Source organism: Hyla sarda, chromosome 4, assembly GCF_029499605.1.
Source record: "Hyla sarda isolate aHylSar1 chromosome 4, aHylSar1.hap1, whole genome shotgun sequence".
NCBI lineage: Eukaryota > Metazoa > Chordata > Amphibia > Anura > Hylidae > Hyla > Hyla sarda.
This window is the reverse complement of record NC_079192.1, coordinates 196,909,329-196,929,350: the sequence shown is the minus strand read 5'-3', so window position 1 is coordinate 196,929,350 and position 20,022 is coordinate 196,909,329. Positions and strand designations below refer to the sequence as shown.

Genomic DNA, 20,022 nt, shown 5'->3' with positions numbered 1-20,022 from the left:
TTATTTAAAAAGAAAAAGAAATGCAAATTACCATTAGAAATAGTCAGTGAACAGGATCGATTATACAGCACTTTGTGTCACTGGATGTGACCTGAAGCTTATACTTCCCCTACAGTGTGGCTGTGCTCAGCATTTGCCTTGGAATATTATAGCTGTCTGACTTTTTCTATACCCCATTTGTTTCAACAGAAAGCTCAACTATGTAGATATTACAAATTAATGGAATGCTTGCATACATGATCCCTACTGCTGATCTCTAGTAAAGGGCTATCCTGTAACGCTAACCCCTAAACCCTAAAAAAGAGTCAGTCCATGCTGAGAGGCATTAAAGGATCCCAAATTACCTTGGTTTTTGAGTTAGCATGCCCCTTGGTTTGGATGACTTCTGTGTACAGGTACTCCATTGGTGACTCATTCTTTTGCCATTGATCATAGTCGGGGAGAGGGTTGTTGCTCATGATAAGTGCAGCTTTGTCCTGATTTATCTTAGATGCTCTGTACATTATCTCCAGCATTTTTCTGAATTCTTGAATCTGATCTACAACTTTTGAAGAAGGAATTTTGGCAAAGAATGAGCTCTAAGGAAAATAAAGAAAACTCTTTATCCAGGAGTGACTGGAAAATGCAATTTTCAGTGATCGTGTATAACTGGCTTCCTCTTACCAAATTCTACTTTATATTCTATACAGATGGATTCACATATGTATTTTTTATTTTTTTTTTTTTTTAGCCAAACCAGAAGTGGATCCAGCAAGTGTAGTATACATTGCTTTTTATATATCTGATTTTTTTATTATCTGTGAAATCACTCCTGGTTTATTAACCCCTTCCCGCAGAATGTCATATATAAACGCCGGGTTGTGCAGTGCGTTCGCGCATCCCGGCGTTTATAAATGACATTCCGTTAACCCGGCGATGCGCAGCAGAAGTCCCGCTGTTTCCAGCAGGGGACAACTTCTGCTTCACCCCCAGGACCATCCATTGATGGTCCTGGTCAGCGATCACTGTGATTGGTCCCTGTGGACCAATCACAGTGATCTGGGGTGAAAGTTCAGATCCCCCGCACTGCCCGCCCCTGGAAGTCGGGCAGAACGGGGGACGATGGCTGCGGGGGCTCGCGGGGACCTGCGGCATAGGAGGGGAACATCAGGGGACCGGCGGACTTACCTGGCGGGACCGAGGAGCAGCGGCAGGACCGGCCACGTGGACGAGCAGCGACGGGACCGGCAGGTAAGTATATGGTCCTCAGAAGCAGCAGTGAAGATCTTCACTGCTGCTTCTAGGAGTCTGAAAACTACAACTCCCAGCATGCCTAGACAGCCTTTGGCTGTCTGGGCATGCTGGGAGTTGTAGTTTTGCAACATCTGGAGGGCCCCAGTTTGGAGACCAGTGTATAATGGTCTCCAATCTGTGCTCTTCCAGCTGTTGCAAAACTACAACTCCCAGCATGCACTGACTGTCCAGGCATGCTGGGAGTTTTAGTTCAGCAACATGTGGCCCTTCAGATGTTGCCGAACTACAACTCCCAGCATGCCCTTCAGCTGTCTGGGCATGCTGGGAGTTGTAGTTTTGCAACAACTGGAGACACACTAATTGGGAAACATTGTTTCTAACTCAGTGTTTCCTAACCTGTGTGCCTCCAGCTGTTGCAAAACTATAACTCCCAGCATGCACTAACAGACCATACATGCTGGGAGTTGTAGTTTTGCAACATCTGGAGGGCCCCAGTTTGGAGACCATTGTATAATGGTCTCCAATCTGTGCTCTTCCAGCTGTTGCAAAACTACAACTCCCAGTATGCACTGACTGTCCAGGCATGCTGGGAGTTTTAGTTCAGCAACATCTGGCCCTTCAGATGTTGCCGAACTACAACTCCCAGCATGCCCTTCAGCTGTCTGGGCATGTTGGGAGTTGTAGTTTTGCAACAACTGGAGACACACTGGTTGGTAAACATTGTCTGTTTCTAACTCAGTGTTTCCTAACCTGTGTGCCTCCAGCTGTTGCAAAACTATAACTCCCAGCATGCACTAACAGACCATGCATGCTGGGAGTTGTGGTTTTGCAACAGCTGGTGCACCCCCCCCCTGTGAATGTACAGGGTACATTCACATGGGTGAGGCTTTTACAGTGGGTTTCTCGCATTTTGAGATGCAGCAAATTTTGCGCCGGGAAACTCGCTGTAATCCCCCGCCCATGTTACTGTACCCTAAAAACACTACACTACACTAACACAAAATAAAATAAAAAGTTAAAAACACTACATATACACATACCCCTACACAGCCCCCCTCCCCCAATAAGAACGTCCGGTACGCCACTGTTTCCAAAGCAGAGCCTCCAGCTGTTGAAAAACAACAACTCCCAGTATTGCCGGACAGCCGTTGACTGTCCACACATGCTGGGAGTTTTGCAACAGCTGGAGGCACCCTGTTTTGGAATCACTGGCGTAGAATACCCCTATGTCCACCCCTATGCAAATCCCTAATTTAGGCCTCAAATGCGCACGGCGCTCTCACTTTGGAGCCCTGTCGTATTTCAAGGCAACAGTTTAGGGCGACATATGGGGTATCGCCGTACTCGGAAGAAATTACGTTATAAGGTTTGGGGGGCTTTTTCTTCTTTAACCCTTCATGAAAAGGAAATGTTGGGGTCTACACCAGAATGTTAGTGTAAAAAAATTAAATTTTTTACACTAACATGCTGATGTTGCCCTATACTTTACATTTTCACAAGAGGTAAAAGGGAAAAAAGCCCCCCAAAATTTGTAACACAATTTCTCCCGACTACAGAGATACCCCATATGTGAGCGCAAAGTGCTCTGGGGGCGCACAACAAGGCCCAGAAGGGAGAGCGCACCATGTACATTTGAGGTGATTTGCACAGGGGTGGCTGATTGTTACAGCGGTTTTGACAAACGCAAAAAAAACAAAACCCCACATGTGACCCCATTTCGGAAACGACACCCCTCACTGAATGTAATGAGGGGTGCAGTGAGAATTTACCCCCCACAGGTGTCTGACAGATCTTTGGAACAGTGGTCCGTGAAAATGAAAACTTGTACAGCCCACTGTTCCAAAGATCTATCAGACACCAGTGGGGGGCAAATGCTCACTGTACCCCTTGTTACGTTCCTCAAGGGGTCTCGTTTCCAAAATGGTATGCCATGTGTTTTTTTTTTGCTGTTCTGGCACCAGAGGGGCTTCCTAAATGCGATATGCCCCCCGAGCAAAATTTGCTCTCAAAAAGCCAAATATGACTCCTTCTCTTCTGAGCATTGTAGTTCGCCCATAGTGCACTTCAGGTCAACTTATGGGGTACCTCCATACTCAGAAGAGAAGGGGTTACAAATATTGGGGGGTATTTCCTGCTATTAACCCTTGCAAAAATGTGAAATTTGGGGGGTAACACGCATTTTTGTGGAAATTTTTTTTTTTTTTTTACATATGCAAAAGTGGTGAAACACCTGTGGGGTAATAAGGCTCACTTTATTCCTTATTACATTCCTCAAGGGGTCTAGTTTCCAAAATTGTATGCCATGTGTTTTTTTTTGCTGTTCTGGCACCATAGGGGCTTCCTAAATGAGACATGCCCCCCGAGCAAAATTTGCTCTCAAAAAGCCAAATATGACTCCTTCTCTTCTGAGCATTGTAGTTCGCCCATAGTGCACTTCAGGTCAACTTATGGGATACCTCCATACTCAGAAGAGAAGGGGTTACAAATATTGGGGGTATTTTCTGCTATTAACCCTTGGAAAAATGTGAAATTTGGGGGGAAACACACATTTTAGTGAAAAAAAATAATTTTTTTTTTACATATGCAAAAGTCGTGAAACACCTGTGGGGTATTAAGGCTCACTTTATTCCTTGTTATGTTCCTCAAGGGGTCTAGTTTCCAAAATGGTATGCCATGTGAGGGTTTTTTGCTGTTCTGGCACCATAGGGGCTTCCTAAATGCAACATGCCCCCCAAAAACCATTTCAGAATAACGTGCTCTCCAAAATTCCCTTATCGCTCTTTCCCTTCTGAGCCCTCTACTGCGCCCGCCGAACACTTTACATAGACATATGAGGTATGTGCTTACTCGAGAGAAATCGGGCTACAAATATAAGTATACATTTTCTCCTTTTACCCCTTGTAAAAATTCAAAAATTGGGTCTACAAGAACATGCGAGTGTAAAAAATGAAGATTGTGAATTTTCTCCTTCACTTTGCTTCTATTCCTGTGAAACACCTAAAGGGTTAAAATGATGACTGAATGTCATTTTGAATACTTTGGGGGGTGCAGTTTTTATAATGGGGTCTTTTGTGGGGTATTTCTAATATGAAGACCCTTCAAATCCACTTCAAACCTGAACTGGTCCCTGAAAAATAGTGAGTTTGAAAATTTTGTGAAAAATTGGAAAATTGCTGCTGAACTTTGAAGCCCTCTGGTGTCTTCCAAAAGTAAAAACTCGTCACTTTTATGATGCAGACATAAAGTAGACATATTGTATATGTGAATAAAAAATTTTTTTATTTGTAATATACATTTTCCTTACAAGCAGAGAGCTTCAAAGTTAGAAAAATGCAAAATTTTCAAATTTTTCATAAAATTTTAGGATTTTTCACAAGGAAAGGATGCAAGTTACCATAAAATTTTACCACTAAGTTAAAGTAGAATATGTCACGAAAAAACAATCTCGGAATCAGAATGATAACTAAAAGCATTCCAGAGTTATTAATGTTTAAAGTGACAGTGGTCAGATGTGCAAAAAACGCTCTGGTCCTTAAGGCCAAAATGGGCTTGGTCCTGAAGGGGTTAAAGTGCATCAATAACTGCAGTAATATAATAATAATAATCATTATATATATATATATATATATATATATATATATATATATATATATATATATATATAACAGCCTGTGTGTGTAAGCACCTTTACACAGTGAAAATGTGCAATGTTTAATACATTTTCTTTAAAACATTTTTGGACTCTTTGCAAATAAAATTGCCTTTGAGAAATTTTGGCTATTATTCAATATGGCCATTAATCTGTCAAACAAATCTCTCAGCAGTAAATATCATTAAGGCTATGTTCACATCTGCTTCATAGGGTGGACTGGATTCCTGGGCGCTAGCAGTGCCTGTGCTGAAAAGGATCCGGCCTTGTGTGGTGGTTTTCTTGTATAACCTTGGATAGAGCTCTACAACATTCTAGAATGCTAATGACATCCAGTATTAGTTGTTTTTCTTTTTTTCACTATGCTTTACAGAAACACTCAAATCGAGTATAATTTCAGTAAAGTAGATAAAAAAAATAGAAATAAAAAAAAATAAACAGCCTAATATAGATACAGAGGGAAGTAGTATGTCCTGTACTAGCTGCTTAATACAGTAACACGACTAGAGATGAGCGAATCGAATCTGACAAATCCGAATTTGTTAAGAATCTCATGAAAAATTTGATTCGCAATGAATGCGAATATCACCACGATTCTATTGCGCAAATTACTTCATTAAACTCCATTAACCCCTTCACGACCCAGCCCATTTTCACCTTCAGGACCTTGGCATTTTTTGAACATCTGACCACTGTTACTTTAAACATTAATAACTCTGTAATGCTTTTACTTATCATTATGATTCCAAAATTGTTTTTTTGTGACATATTCTACTTTATGTTATTGGTAAGATTTCACTGATACTTGCATCCTTTCTTGGTAAAAAATCTAAAAATTTCATGAAAACTTAGAAAATTTAGCATTTTTCTAACTTTGAAACTCTCTGCTTGTAAGGTAAATAGACATTCCAAATAAATTACATATTGATTCACATATACAATATGTCTACTTTATGTTTGCATCAAAAAATGGACATGTTTTTACTTTTGGAAGACATCAGAGGGCTTCAAAGTTCAGCAACAATTTTCCAATTTTTCTCAAGATTTTCAAAATCGTACTTTTTCAGGGACCAGTTCAGGTTGGAAGTGGATTTTAAGGGTCTTCATATTAGAAATACCCCATAATTGACCCCATTATAAAAACTGCACCCCCAAAAGTATTCAAACTGACATTCAGTAAGTGTTTTAACCCTTTACATGTTTCACAGGAATGGCAGCAAAGTGAAGGACAAAATTCAAAATCTTCATTTTTTACACTCGCATGTTCTTGTAGACCCAATTTTTGAATTTTTACAAGTAGTAAAAGGAGAGAAATCACCCTAAAATTTGTAACCCAATTTCTCTCAAGTAAGTAAACACCTCATATGTGTATGTAAAGTGTTCGGCGGGCGCAGTAGAGGGCTCAGAATGGAAGGAGCGACAATGGAATTTTTGAGAGTGAGTTTTTCTGAAAGGGTTTTTGGGGGGCATGTCCCATTTAGGAAGCCCCTATGGTGCCAGAACAGTGGACCCCCCACATGTGACCCCATTTTGGAAACTACACCCCTCATGCAATTTAATAAGGGGTGCAGTGAGCATTTACACCCCACTGGCGTTTGACAGATATTTGAAACAGTGGACTGTGCAAGTGAAAATTTTTATTTTTCATTTTCACAGACCACTGTTCCAAAAATCTGTCATACACCAGTGGGGTGTAAATTCTCACTGCACCCCTTATTAAATTCCATGAGGGGTGTAGTTTCCAAAATGGGGTCACATATGTATATTTATTTTTTTGCGTTTATGTCAGAACTGCTGTAACAATCAGCCACCCCTGTGCAAATCACCTCAAATGTACATGGTGCACTCTCCCTTCTGGGCCTTGTTGTGCGCCCCCAGAGCACTTTGCGCCCACATATGGGGTATCTCCGTACTCGGGAGAAATTGCATTACAATGTTTGAGGGTCTTTTTTCCCTTTTACCTCTTGTGAAAATGAAAAGTATGCGGCAACACCAGCATGTCAGTGTAAAAAATTACATTTTTAAACACTAACATGTTGGTGTAGACCCCAACATCACCTTTTCATAGGGGTTAAAGAAGAAAAAGCCCCCCAAAATTTGTAAGGCAATTTCTCCCGAGTACGGCGATACCCCATATGTGTCCCAAAACTGTTGCCTTGAAATACGACAGGGCTCCAAAGTGAGAGAGCGCCATGCGCATTTGAGGCCTAAATTAGGGATTTGCATAGGGGTGGACATAGGGGTATTCTACGCCAGTGATTCCCAAACAGGGTGCCTCCAGCTGTTGCAAAACTCCCAGCATGCCTGGACAGTCAAGGGCTGTCCGGCAATACTGGGAGTTGTTGTTTTGCAACAGCTGGAGGCTCCGTTTTGGAAACAGCGTACCAGACGTTTTTCATTTTTATTGGGGGGGGGGGGCTGTTTAGGGGTATGTGTATATGTAGTGTTTTTTTGCTTTTTATTTTAGGTAAGTGTAGTGTAGTGTTTTTAGGGTACAGTCACACGGGCAGAGGTTAACGCAAGTTTACCGCTGGGAGTTTCAGCTGCAGTGCAAAATTTGCGCCATCTCAAATTTTCAGCACTCACTGTAAACCTCCGCCCATGTGAGTGTACTCTGTACATTCACATTGAGGGGAGGGGGGGGGCAAACATCCAGCTGTTGCAAACTACAACTCCGAGCATGCCCTTTGGCTGTCCGTGCATGCTGGGAGTTGTAGTTTTGCAACAGCTGGAGGCACACTGGTTGCGAAACACGGAGTTAGATAACAAACTGGTGTTTCGCAACCAGTGTGCCTTCAGCTGTTGCAAAAACTTAAAATATCAGCATGCAGTGACAGCAGAAGGGAATGCTGGGACTTGTAGTTATGCAACAGCTAGAGGCATACTGCTACAACTCCCAGCATGCCCTTTGGCTGTCCGTGCATGCTGGGGGTTGTAATTATGCAACAGCTGAAGGCATACTGGTTGCAAAATACTTGAAAGTTTATTACTTAACTTAGTGTTTCCAAACCAGTGTGCCTCCAGCTGTTGCAAAACTACAACTCCCAGCATGCATGGTCTGTCAGTACATGCTGGGAGTTATAGTTTTGCAACAGCTGGAGGCACACGGGTTGGGAAACACTGAGTTAGGAAACGGACAATGTTTCCCAACTAGTGTGCCTCCAGTTGTTGCAAAACTACAACTCCCAGCATGCCCAGACTGCCCAGGCATGCTGGAAGTTGTAGTTCGGCAATATCTGAAGGATCAGATGTTGCTGAACTACAACTTCCAGCATGCTTGGGCAGTCTGGTATGCTGGGAGTTGTAGTTTTGCGACATCTGGAGGTCCACAGTTTGGAGACCACTGTATAATGGTCTCCAATCTGTGCTCTTCCAGATGTTACAGAACTACAACTCCCAGCATGCCTGGACAGACTGAGCATGCTGAGATTTGTAGTTTTGCAACATTTGGAAGAGCACAGATTGGAGACCATTATACAGTGGTCTCCAAACTGTGGAACTCCAGATGTTGCAAAACTACAACTCCCAGCATGCACAGAAAGCCAAAGGCTGTCTGGGCATGCTGGGAGGTTCAGTTTTGAAGCTCCCACAGGCAGCGGTGAGATCGCTTTACGGCGATTCCACTGCTGCCAATGAAGATGCCGCCCTGTTGCTGGAAACTCACCGCCGGGACGCACCACCGCTGGGACCGCCTGGAGGATGCCGCTCGCGCCGGGACCGCTCGGGACACAGCATGGCCGGGTAAGTGACGCCGGGGGACGGGTAAGGGACACTTAGCAGAGCGGTATGTGTCTTGATCCCCGTGATCGGGACTCACACACCACGCTGCTACCAGCGATCGCTGGGGGGGATGAATACCCCCGTGGTCGCATGGTAAGATGGCTGGCTATCAGCTACCACCATCTTACCGAGCGCTGCGGGATGCCGTGAGTAGCGGCAAAAATGTTCATGACGTACCTGTATGTCATGGGTCGGGAACACCTTCCCACTCATGACGTACAGGTATGTCATAGGTCGGGAAGGGGTTAAGTGCGGTCCAGGCCCCAGGGCATCTAAAATGGCAGATCCACATGTGAAGACATGGGGCAAGGAACGCTGGGAAGGCGGGAGCAAGGGTAGGCGGGATGACCCTGAATCACATGGAGGATGCAGCCTATCAGCAGTCAGTCACCCCTATGATGTCACAGCCCTACATAATCGGCAGCCATATTCCAGCGAGTCACTTCCTTTCACTGCGATAGGATAGTGCTGTGTGTTACACAGACAAGCTTTTTCCAGCAGCGTTTCACCTCCTAGTCAAGTCAGCGTTCTGGTGGACAGAGAGCAGTGCATTTTTCACTGAAAATAAGTTTTACTGCAGCCACTCCAGTCACGTTCTGCAGCATTGTATTACAGAGAGGGGCAGAGAGCTGTGTGTTGCCTCATAAATTTGAACAAGCTGGCTCAGCTGGAGAAACCTTAGCAGAGGATAAAGGAATAATTTTTCAGCGCAATTCTGTGTCTTTGTTTCACAACAAATGGTCTGCTGGTTATACTAGTCTGCAGATGGTATAATACCCAGCAGTCTATTCCTAATAGTCTTTGAGAGAGTGCAATTTTGGGTTTAGTACACAGCAACTGTGTGCTGCAGAACTGTTGTGTACTCCTGGTGTTGTGCAAAAATCATTTTTTTTAAGCATACTGTAGCATATTTTTCTGCCCTCATAAGTGCATACCACATACCTACAACTAAGTAGTGTTCTATTTTGTACCTGTTAATCTGTCAAGGGCCTAGATACTGTGAAAGGCCAGGCAAAAGTAATCACGGGCTGGTGTTTTACTCCAGTACATTTTTAAGCGTACTGTAGTGCATTTTTCTGCCCTCATAAGTGCATACCACACACCTACATCTAAGCAGTGTACTACTTTGTACCTGTTAAAATCTTAAGGGCCTAGATACTGTTAAAGGACAGCCAAAAGTACACACCTGCTGTTGTTCTAGACAAATACTGTTTTAAGCTTAGTGAAGTGTATTATACTCCCCTCATAAACGCACTACGTATGTCAGGCAGAGAAGTGCCAGAGGAGTGGCAGAGGCCTAAATTCATCAGGCGCAGCAGACTAGGGGTGAGTGGCAGCAGGAGTTACAGCGAGAGGCCTGATCTCCCGGTATCAGCTTGTGGTCGTGTCTCGACCAGCAACCCATCTGCCATCATCGATTGGTTAACACAGTCATTCACTTCATCACAAGTGACATCTGATACCCCCAGTCAACAGTCGGTTGGTTCCTCAGACCCCACCCTCAGTTGGCATGGCCCGGGAGCAGTCCCTGTCCTCCCATTGCCTCTGTCCTATGCTGTTCCTTTCCCTAAAGAAGTATCTTATGCTGTGGGTTCAGCTCCACTATTCAGTGAGGACGATCTAATAGAGGACAGTCAGCAACTAGAAGCCAGACAAGAAGTGTAGAAGACATCCGCTGATTCCTCCGCTAGGAGGGCAAGCAGTGATGGGGAGAGTGACGTGGGAGGCGTTGTTGCCAGCATTCAGGGTCCTGAAGCAGATACTGTTGAGGAACCTGAGGAGGATATCAGTGACATGCAGACAATTGTTGATGATGATGATGATGATGAAGCCGATCACAGTTGGGAGCCAAGCGCAGAAGGGGCTTCATCATTATCAGGAGAAGAGGGTTGCAGGTTGCCCGTGAGGCAGCAGCTGAGTCAGCAAGGTGGTAGCATGGTTTGCAGTCAGCATGGTGGCAGAAGTGGAAATTCTGGAGCCAAACGTACCTGGGGGAGACCACCTGCTTCACGGCAGCCTATCTTCCCGGAAGATAGTGGAACAGGGGTTCCTGGAGTCGGCGGCAGTAGCAGTCAATTAGTGCCGACTGTTGGTGGGAAAATCAGCTACTTGGCGGTGTGGCAGTTTTTCATCAAGCATCCTGAGGAGGTTAACATAGCCACATGCAAGATGTGTCGGCAGAAGGTGAAGCGTGGCCAGAGTCCCAATGTTGACACCACAGCCCTGCGTCAACATATGCTGCACCACCATAAAGCGGCCTGGGAGAACCGTGGCTCCGATGTAGTGGTCCAACCTGCTGCATCACCCAGTGCCACGCTGCTCCCTGTTTCAGCCAGCCAGCCAAAGCTCTGATGGGAGCTGTGTGTCATACCCTCCTTCTGTCACTCCAGATGCTCCTGCTCCTCCTACTTTTAGTCAGTCATTGCGCCAGCAATCCATCGGTGAAGCCATGTCCAAGAGACAACAGCATGCGCCCACTCATCCAACGGCGCAGAAGCTGAATGTGCTCCTGTCCAAGTTGCTGGTGCTGCAGTACCTCCTTTCTCAAGTGGCGGACTCTGCACCTTTCAGAGAACTGATGACTTGTGCCTAGCCAAGGTGGAGAGTCCCAAGCCATCATTTCTTAGCGAAGAAGGCAGTACCAGCCCTGCACAATTTTGTGGAGCAGAAGGTGCGCCAGTCGGTGTGTACCAAAGTGTATGGCAGTGCCGACTTCTGGAGCAGTAACTATGGTCAGGGACAATACATGTCCTTTATGGCCCACTGGGTGAATGTGGTTCCTGAACAGCCACAACACCAACTTGGACAGGTCACGCTGCTTCCTCCTTCATGCTCTCAGGCCGTTGGTCCTGTGACAGTGTGCGACTCTGCTTCCTCATCCTCCACCGTATCCTCAGCCTCCACTGCACAGACAAGTCTCGGTGCCCCTTCAGCATACCATGTGTGCCGGGCACGGCGGTGTCACGCTGTTCTTCACATGGTTTGCCTTTTTGAACAGAGTCACACAGGGGAGGAACTGCTAAAAGTCATTCATAAAGAAATCGGAGCATAGCTTACTCTACAAAAACTGGAAATGGGAACCATGGTGACTGACAACGGGAAGAACATCTTGTCTGTGCTGCGACAAGGAAGGCTGATCCATGCGCCCTGCATGGCACACATGTTCAATCTGGTTGTCAAGCGGTTCCTGAAGTGTCCCCCCCCCCCATTTGCAAGACATCCTAACAATGGGTAGGAAACTTTGCATGCACTTCAGCCACTCTTACACCGCAAAGCACACCCTCCTTGAGCTGCAGCGTCAGAACGGTATCCCCCAACATAGTCTGATTTGCGACTTTGCCACACGTTGGAATTCCACCCTCCATATGTTGGACCGACTATACGAACAGTGAAAAGCCATCACCTATTTCTTGATGATCCAAGCGGATAGGGGGACTCCCCTGTGTAACTTCAATGTCAACCAGTGTCAGCTGGTACGTGACACCTGCTGTTTGCTCAGACCCTTTGAGGAAGCCACATTAATAGTCAGTCGCCAGGATTATGGGATGAATAACATCATTCCACTGCTTCATTTCCTACAACATGTGGAAACGATGGCTGGTCAGGGCAATGGAGACGTGGAACCTACATTTCACGGCCACATGAGCCCTGTGGGGGCTGAACTGGAGGAGAAGGGGCAGGGGCACAGTGGAGCACAGTTTAGGGGTGGTTTTTCTAGTCATCTGAGGAGGAGCAGGAGCAGCCAGAGGAGGAGAGGAGCTAGATGGTTATGAGGAAGGCGAGACAGAGGACCCAGACACACCGTGGCAGTATGCAGTGGCGATGGAGGCGGGGAGTTCCTCCAAGTCACTTGCACAAATGGCAGAATGCATGCTCACTTGCTTGCGTAGTGACATTCAAAATGTCACCATTTGGCAGTGGGATGACTTCTAGCTCTCCACCTTATTGGACCCTCGTTACTGCCACAAAATGGGGGCCTTTTTTACACCCACTGAGATGGAGGACAAACTGACCTACTACAGAGATATCCTACGTAGTCAGTTGGCCGATGCCTATCGGCGCCATCGACTATCCTCTCACAGGTCTGATTTGGGGGGTCCCTCTGCGCTCACCTTCCACTGCCATCGCTGCTGGGGAGGGGTGGGGTGGCAGGAGCAGTACCAGCTCCATTAGCAGCAGCCTGAGTCTACCGTCGATGATGAGTACCTTTCTTCACCCGCATAGTGAAGCAACTCATCAGCAGCAGGTAGACCTGGAGCAGGACCTGAACCAGCAGGTGGTGGCATACCTTGACATTCCCATGCCAACACACCTTGAAGATCCGCTGGACTTCTGGGCAGCCAAACTTGATTTGTGGCCGCAACTAGCAGAGTTTGCCCTGGAAAAGCTGTGCTGCCCGGCCAGTAGTGTGCCATCAGAGTGGGTGTTTAGTGCGGCGGGGGCCATAGTCACCCCAGGGAGAACTCGTCTGTCCACAAAAAATGTGGAGAGACTGACCTTTGTGAAGATGAATCAGGCATGGATCACCCAGGGTTTCCACCCACCAATGCCAGATGCATCAGAGTAGATTGACCATGGTGCCACACAAACACTTCACAAATATGTATAGTGCCAAACAGATTTAACCTGTTAACGACCATGGACGTCAATACTCGTCCATGTGCCTTTAACGCAGTATAGCGCAGGCTCCTGACTCGAGCCCGCGTCATACCGGCCGGCCCCCAGCTGAATCCTGTAGCTGGGGGCCGGCGTTAATAGCCGACATGCGTCAATCTCCGTAGCCAGCTATTAACTCTTTAGATCGCCGCTGTCAAGGCTGAAAGCAGCATCGAAAGGTGTCTTTATCCCGTCCCTGGTGGTCCAGTGGGGTGGATTGCCCCCCCGTAGCCCAATAGCGGGAGGGGGGCCATCCATTTCTAAGGTAGCCTGAGGGCTTACCTCTCCTGTAGTGTCGGCTCCTGCGCTGAGAATGATAAAGCCTGGCAGGATCAGGCTTTATCAATTGAGCACAGAGCACACAGATCAATGTTGTTCTATGGAACCACATTGATCTGTATGAGGAATCAAATGATTCCTCATAAAAGTCCCCTAAGTGGACTAAAAGTGTAAAAAAAAAAAGTAATAAAAAAGGTTAAAACACACACACTTTAACCCCTTCCTTATCAAAAGTTTAAATCACCCCCCTCTTCCCAAATTCCATATAAAAAAATATATAAACATAATAAAAATAAACATATGTGGTATCGCTGCGTGCGTTAATGTCCGAACTATAAAAATATTTAGTTAATTAAACCGCAAGGTCAATGGCGTATGAGCAAAAAAAATCCAAATTACAAAATAGTGTATTTTTGGTCACATTTTATACCATAAAAAATGAATAAAAAGTGATCAAAAAGTCCGATCAAAACAAAAATGGTACCGATAAAAACCTCAGATCACTGCACAAAATATGAGCTCTCAATCAGCCCAAAAAAAATAAAAAAGTTATAAGGGTCAGAAGAGGACAATTTTAAATGTATTATTTTCCGTGCATGTAGTTATGATTTTTTTCAGAAGTACGACATCCGACCAATAGCAGCCGGCATGGGAGGTGTTAATGTCCCCTTCTCTCAGCTCTGCTAGCCCACCGTGTTCAGTCAGCGGGTAGAGAGAAGGAGCCAGGGACCCCCCTCGGTGAAGATCTGTGCCTCTTAGGGCTGAAGAAAAGGTGTTAGTGCAGGGTGAGCTTCAGTATAGGGACAGGTTAAAAAAAAAGTAAAAAACATTTTTCTTCCTGCTCTTCCGAGACCTGGTGTGCACCCGCAGAGCAGTTTACGTTCTAATATGAGGTATGTCCTTACTCCAAAGAAATGTATTTACAAATTTACGGTGACATTTTCTCCTATTACCACTTGTGAAAATGAAAAATTACAGATCAATAAGCCGTCTTTATTCACATGAAGCTACACGGATCACAGGTACAAACAGGATATGATGCGTTTCGGCCAGGTGCTGGCCTTACTCATACAGTGAATACACTGCACGGATCATATATATGGGTATGTGGGAAGGTTCAAATGCAAAACAGGTGAAAAAGACCTGTGCAAATTGCATTAACTCCCTCATGTCCATTCAAAAAGAATTTTTTGCATGAATCATAAAATTCCACAAATAAAAATATATGTGACATGAAATTATAAGTAGACAAACAAATACAATTTTATTACACAAAATAAATCAAAATAAATAAAATCCCACATAGGGAATCTATAAAAGAAAAAGCATGAATACACAATGATTAACATTTGGGTGCCTGGAAAAAATATCCAACATTTGAATATAACCAAATAATGCAGCCAAAGTCCACCTGTGTATTCTTCTCATTCCATAATTTTGTGTATTTTTTGTCTATGTATAGCAAAACATGTTTTCCAAATAATATAGGACAGACAACATGCTACAACCATACATTCCCCATATGCCAGGGTACATTAAAGATACCCAACAAGTGTTGGCAGCATTTGATAAACTAGAGTGGCAGGACCACTATAGTTGGATCACTGCTGATGTGACAGCATTGTACTCTGTCATTCCGCACGACTTGGCTTTGATTGCATTAAGTTGGTTTCTTAAGAGTTTTCTTCTTATTCCTCTGATCTGCAGGAGTACTTGGTCGTAGTGGTAGAATATCTCTTAACACATAATTTTTTAATGTTTAATGGCCAGTACTACCTGCAGATCACAGGCGCTTCGATGGGGGCGAAATTTTCTCCCTCTCTCACCAACATATATGTGTTGGTGGGAGAGGGAGAACTTTCGCACCCCATAACCCCCATATCCCCTCTATTATTTGGTATGGCCGCTACATTGATGACCTCCAATTTATTTGGGGGTCCGATGTAGCGGCCATACAGGGGTTCAGTTATTACCTAAATAACAATTCTTTAGGGTAAATTTTTACATTGAGTCATCACACCACGGACATTTCTTTTCTTGATTTAAAATTACAGGGAGATAGAGAAACACATGCTGTCATAATCAGGACATATAGAAAAGAAATGTCAGTTAATTCAACTCTCCATGCGGGATCACGTCACCCTCCTTATGTCATTCATAACATACCTACTGGTGAGATGATCCGCGCTCGGAGAAATTGTTCCAGATTATCAGATTTTAGGATGGAAGCTGATGATATCAGCAGACGTTTGTCAGAGAGAGGCTATCCGGCTTGGAACATTAATAGAGCTCGGAAAATAGCAGAGAGAAGGGACAGAACTACCATGGTCCACCCCATAAGTAGTAAGATCTTTCGGGTGAGAAAAGAAAATATGTTTGTAGAAAATAGCGGAGTGGTTTTTTCCACCTCATATAGCTAACAATACAAATCTATATGTAACATTATCAAGAAATAAATGCCCATTGTCTTATTTGACCCAATTTTTGCTCCAATCATAACTGGAGGTTAGAGGTGTGTGGCACATCGTGCCCCAACTTTGGGACAGAAGCTGTCTCCAAGTCTGTTTTAATGTAAAATCCAATATGGTTGGAGCCTAAAGGGATCTTCAAATGTATAATGTATGCACTTGTTGCAAAATTCTATCTCCTGGAACACAATTTCAGTCTTGTACCAGTCACGAGTCTTTTTCAGTAAAGCAGTATATCAACTGCAATACTAAGTACGTTATTTATTTTTGTCGGGTGCACAACTATTGCTCTAAAAACACGTATTAGGAAGCATCTATCAGATATTCCGCATTTTAACAGTAGAAATGTAGGGGACACTTCTACTATTCGATTGCAAGGGATAGAGAGGGTGTCACGTCCCCTTAGGGGAGGCAATCATAGACGGAAACTAATGGACCGTGAACTTTTTTGGATCTTAAAATTAGATACTAGGTTTCCAAAAGGCCTCAATAAGACAAAAGATGTTATTCTCCATTATTAAATATTCGGGGGTTATTACCTGATAATAATCAAGAAACTTCTGTGTTATTTATACCATACCATTTTTTTGGGTTTACAATAATAATTTTACGTATGATATGTATTTATCATTATGTTTTCGGCAATTTTTGGTTCTGATGAGTACCTAGGGGTTATTTTTGTTTGCCCTATGGTTGTTGACGTCATATTACCTATGGAATTATCCCAATAATCCAATGAAACAGCTTGGAGTGATAACAATGAGCCATAACTGATTAAATGAAACATTCACACTTTCACAGTCAGGGGGGCGCTGTGGGGCAGGTGCTGGAACAGATGATATCTCGCTTGGCGGAGGACCGCCAGCTCAATTTTAAGATACAAGTACGAGCTTTTTCACTGCAGCCATTTCTAGCTTTATGCGCCTACTTATTCAATGGCACAGAAAATGAATGTGCTCCTGTCCAAGTTGCTAGTACTGCATTCCTTCCCTTTTCAAGTGGACACTAAGAGTATGGGGGTGCGCTGAGAGGCAGGGGCTGATCACCAGCTCGATGCTCACCAGAATGGGTAATCAAAAAATGTAAATAAATTCAAGTTAAATTAAATAAAAATTACATAAAAAATCGGCCACATCAAGACGCTCTGCAGCAGTGATTCTAATAGCAATGCCTGTAATCTGCATGTCATACTGAATTACAGTATTATTTCACTAACACAGTACACTCTCGATGCGTGTTAGGACAACGCAAACTGTTCTACACCCCTATTGAGGCTCTCTGTTGGCCAGAAATAGCCATTTTTAATAGTGATTCGCTGCAAATAAATTCGACCCAAACCAAATTTTTTCGGAAAATTCTGCGAATCGGCTGAATCAAATTTTTAAAAAATTCGCTCATCTCTAAGCACAACAAATAACAGAGCAGTCACCTTTGGTGTTTCTTGTAAAGTGGTAATTTCTTGCAGTTGTGCATCAGAGGACTCACGAAGAACTCTCCAGTAAACTTTTGCACTTTGACCTTGAAATAACAATGATGTGCTATTATTTCAGAGATTTGAGTTGCTTTTATGAAAGTAAACTGCAGAGCAAAGTCACTTATAAAAGAGTAATAACGAACCCATTTTCACTAAAAACACTAACTCATCTGACTGAAGGATATAATTTTCAAACAAGTTAAAACTTCAAGGCTTTAAAGGAGTTCTGTGGTGAAAAAAATAACTTATCCCCTATCCAAAGGATAGGGGATTAGCTATAGATTGCAGGGGGTCTGAGTACAGGGACCCCCCGCGATCTTCTGAACAGGGTCCGGCAGTCTGCCAACATGCCCCCTCCATGTATGCCATAGAGATACATGGAAGGGGGTCGTCTGCCGCGGCTTCCTGCAGGGGTCTGAACGGCCACTTCCAGCAGACTGCGAATGAAACGCCTACACCATGATTAAAGCGTACCTCTAAATAATGAATACACTGCTCAAAAAAACAAAGGGAACACTTAAACAACACAATGTAACTCCAAGTCAATCACACTTCTGTGAAATCACACTGTCCACTCAGGAAGCAACACTGATTGACAATCAATTTCACATGCTATTGTGCAAATGGAACAGACAACAGGTGGAAATTATAGGCAATTAGCAAGACACCCCAATAAAGGAGTGGTTCTGCAGGGGGTGACCACAGACCACTTCTCAGTTCATATGCTTCCTGGCTGATGTTTTGGTCACTTTTGAATGCTGGCAGTGCTTTCACTCTAGTTATAGCATGAGACGGAGCCTACAAACCACACAAGTGGCTCAGGTAGTGCAGCTCATCCAGGATGGCACATCAATGCAAGCTGTGGCAAGAAGGTTTGCTGTGTCTGTCAGCGTAGTGTCCAGAGCATGGAGGCGCTACCAGGAGACAGGCCAGTACATCAGGAGACGTGGAGGAGGCCATAGAAGGGCAATAACCCAGCAGCAGGACTGCTACCTCTGCCTTTGTGCAAGTAGGAGCAGGAGGAGCACTACCAGAGCCCTGCAAAAGGACCTCCTGCAGGCCACAAATGTGCATGTGTCCATTCAAATGGTCAGAAACAGACTCCATGAGGGAGGTATGAGGGCCCGACGTCCACAAGTGGAGGTTGTGCTTACAGCCCAACACTATGAAGGACGTTTGGCATTTGCCAGAGAACACCAAGATTGGCAAATTCGCCACTAGCGCCCTGAGCTCTTCACAGATGAAAGCAGGTTCACACTGAGCACATGTGACAGACGTGACAGAGTCTGGAGATGCCGTGAAGAATGTTCTGCTGCCTGCAACATCCTCCAGCATGACCGGTTTGGTGAGATGAGATCCTCAGACCCGTTGTGAGACCTGGTGCGGTTGGCCCTGGGTTCCTCCTGATGCAAGACAATGCAAGACCTCATGTGGCTGGAGTGTGTCAGCAGTTCCTGCAAGAGGAAGGCATTGATGCTATGGACTGGCCCACCTGTTCCCCAGACCTGAATCCGACTGAGTACATCTGGTACATCATGTCTCTCTCCATCCACCAATGCCACCACGTTGCACCACAGACTATCCAGTAGTTGGCGGATGCTTTAGTTCAGGTCTGGGATGACATCCCTCAGGAGACCATCTGCTACCTCATCAGGAGAATGCCCAGGCATTGTAGGGAGGTCATATGGGCACGTGGAGGCCACACACACTACTGAGCCTCATTTTGACTTGTTTTAAGGACACTACATCAAAGTTGGATCAGCATGTAGTGTGGTTTTCCACTGAGTGTGACTGAGTGTGACTCCATATGCAGACCTCCATGGGTTGATAAATTTGATATCCATTGATAATTTTTGTGTGATTTTGTTGTCAGCACATTCTACTATGTAAAGACGAAAGTATTTTATACGATTAGTTCATTCATTCAGATCTAGGATGTGTTATTTTAGTGTTTCCTTAATTTTTTTGAGCAGTGTATGTTACTCAGTACCTAATCCCGACCATATACATCTAATTTTTATTCCTCATCAACTATATGTATTATTAAAATACCTCTTTTCATTAGCTCACATTGTTAGAAATCCTCTCAGGGAAGGGGGCATGTCCCTCCCTTGTGGTGATTGGTGTGTCATGCAGCCTTGTCCATGAGTCGTCTTTTGTTCATGACCCATGGACAAGCTGATGCAGGACTGGTTAGTATCCTAGTAGGTATGGGAACCCTTAGTGGTGGGATTTTCAGGAGCAGTTTTCTTTATTAACCCCTTAAGATCCGAGCGTTTTTCTGTTTTTGAACTTTCGTTTTTTCCTCCTTACCTTTTAAAAATCATAACCTTTTCAATTTTGCACCTAAAAATCCATATGATGGCTTATTTTTTGAGTCACCAATTCTAATTTGTAATTACATCAGTCATTTTACCCAAAAATCTATGGCAAAACCAAAAAAAATAAAAAATCATTGTGCAACAAAATTGAAGAAAAAGCAC

The 20,022-nt window shown here is 44.3% G+C and overlaps 1 protein-coding gene across 1 annotated transcript in view; it reads right to left on the bottom strand.

Moving 5' to 3' along the window:
* The window catches only part of LOC130367429 (testis-specific gene 13 protein-like), a 40,073-nt gene that overhangs the window by 8,247 nt on the left and 11,804 nt on the right, over positions 1 to 20,022 (bottom strand). Inside the window, exons 4-5 of the mRNA XM_056569848.1 lie at positions 17,495 to 17,583; positions 345 to 578 (exon numbers count right to left, since the gene is read on the bottom strand). Coding sequence (XP_056425823.1) covers positions 345 to 578; positions 17,495 to 17,583 — 323 coding nt within the window. The remainder of the gene's footprint in view (positions 1 to 344; positions 579 to 17,494; positions 17,584 to 20,022) is intronic.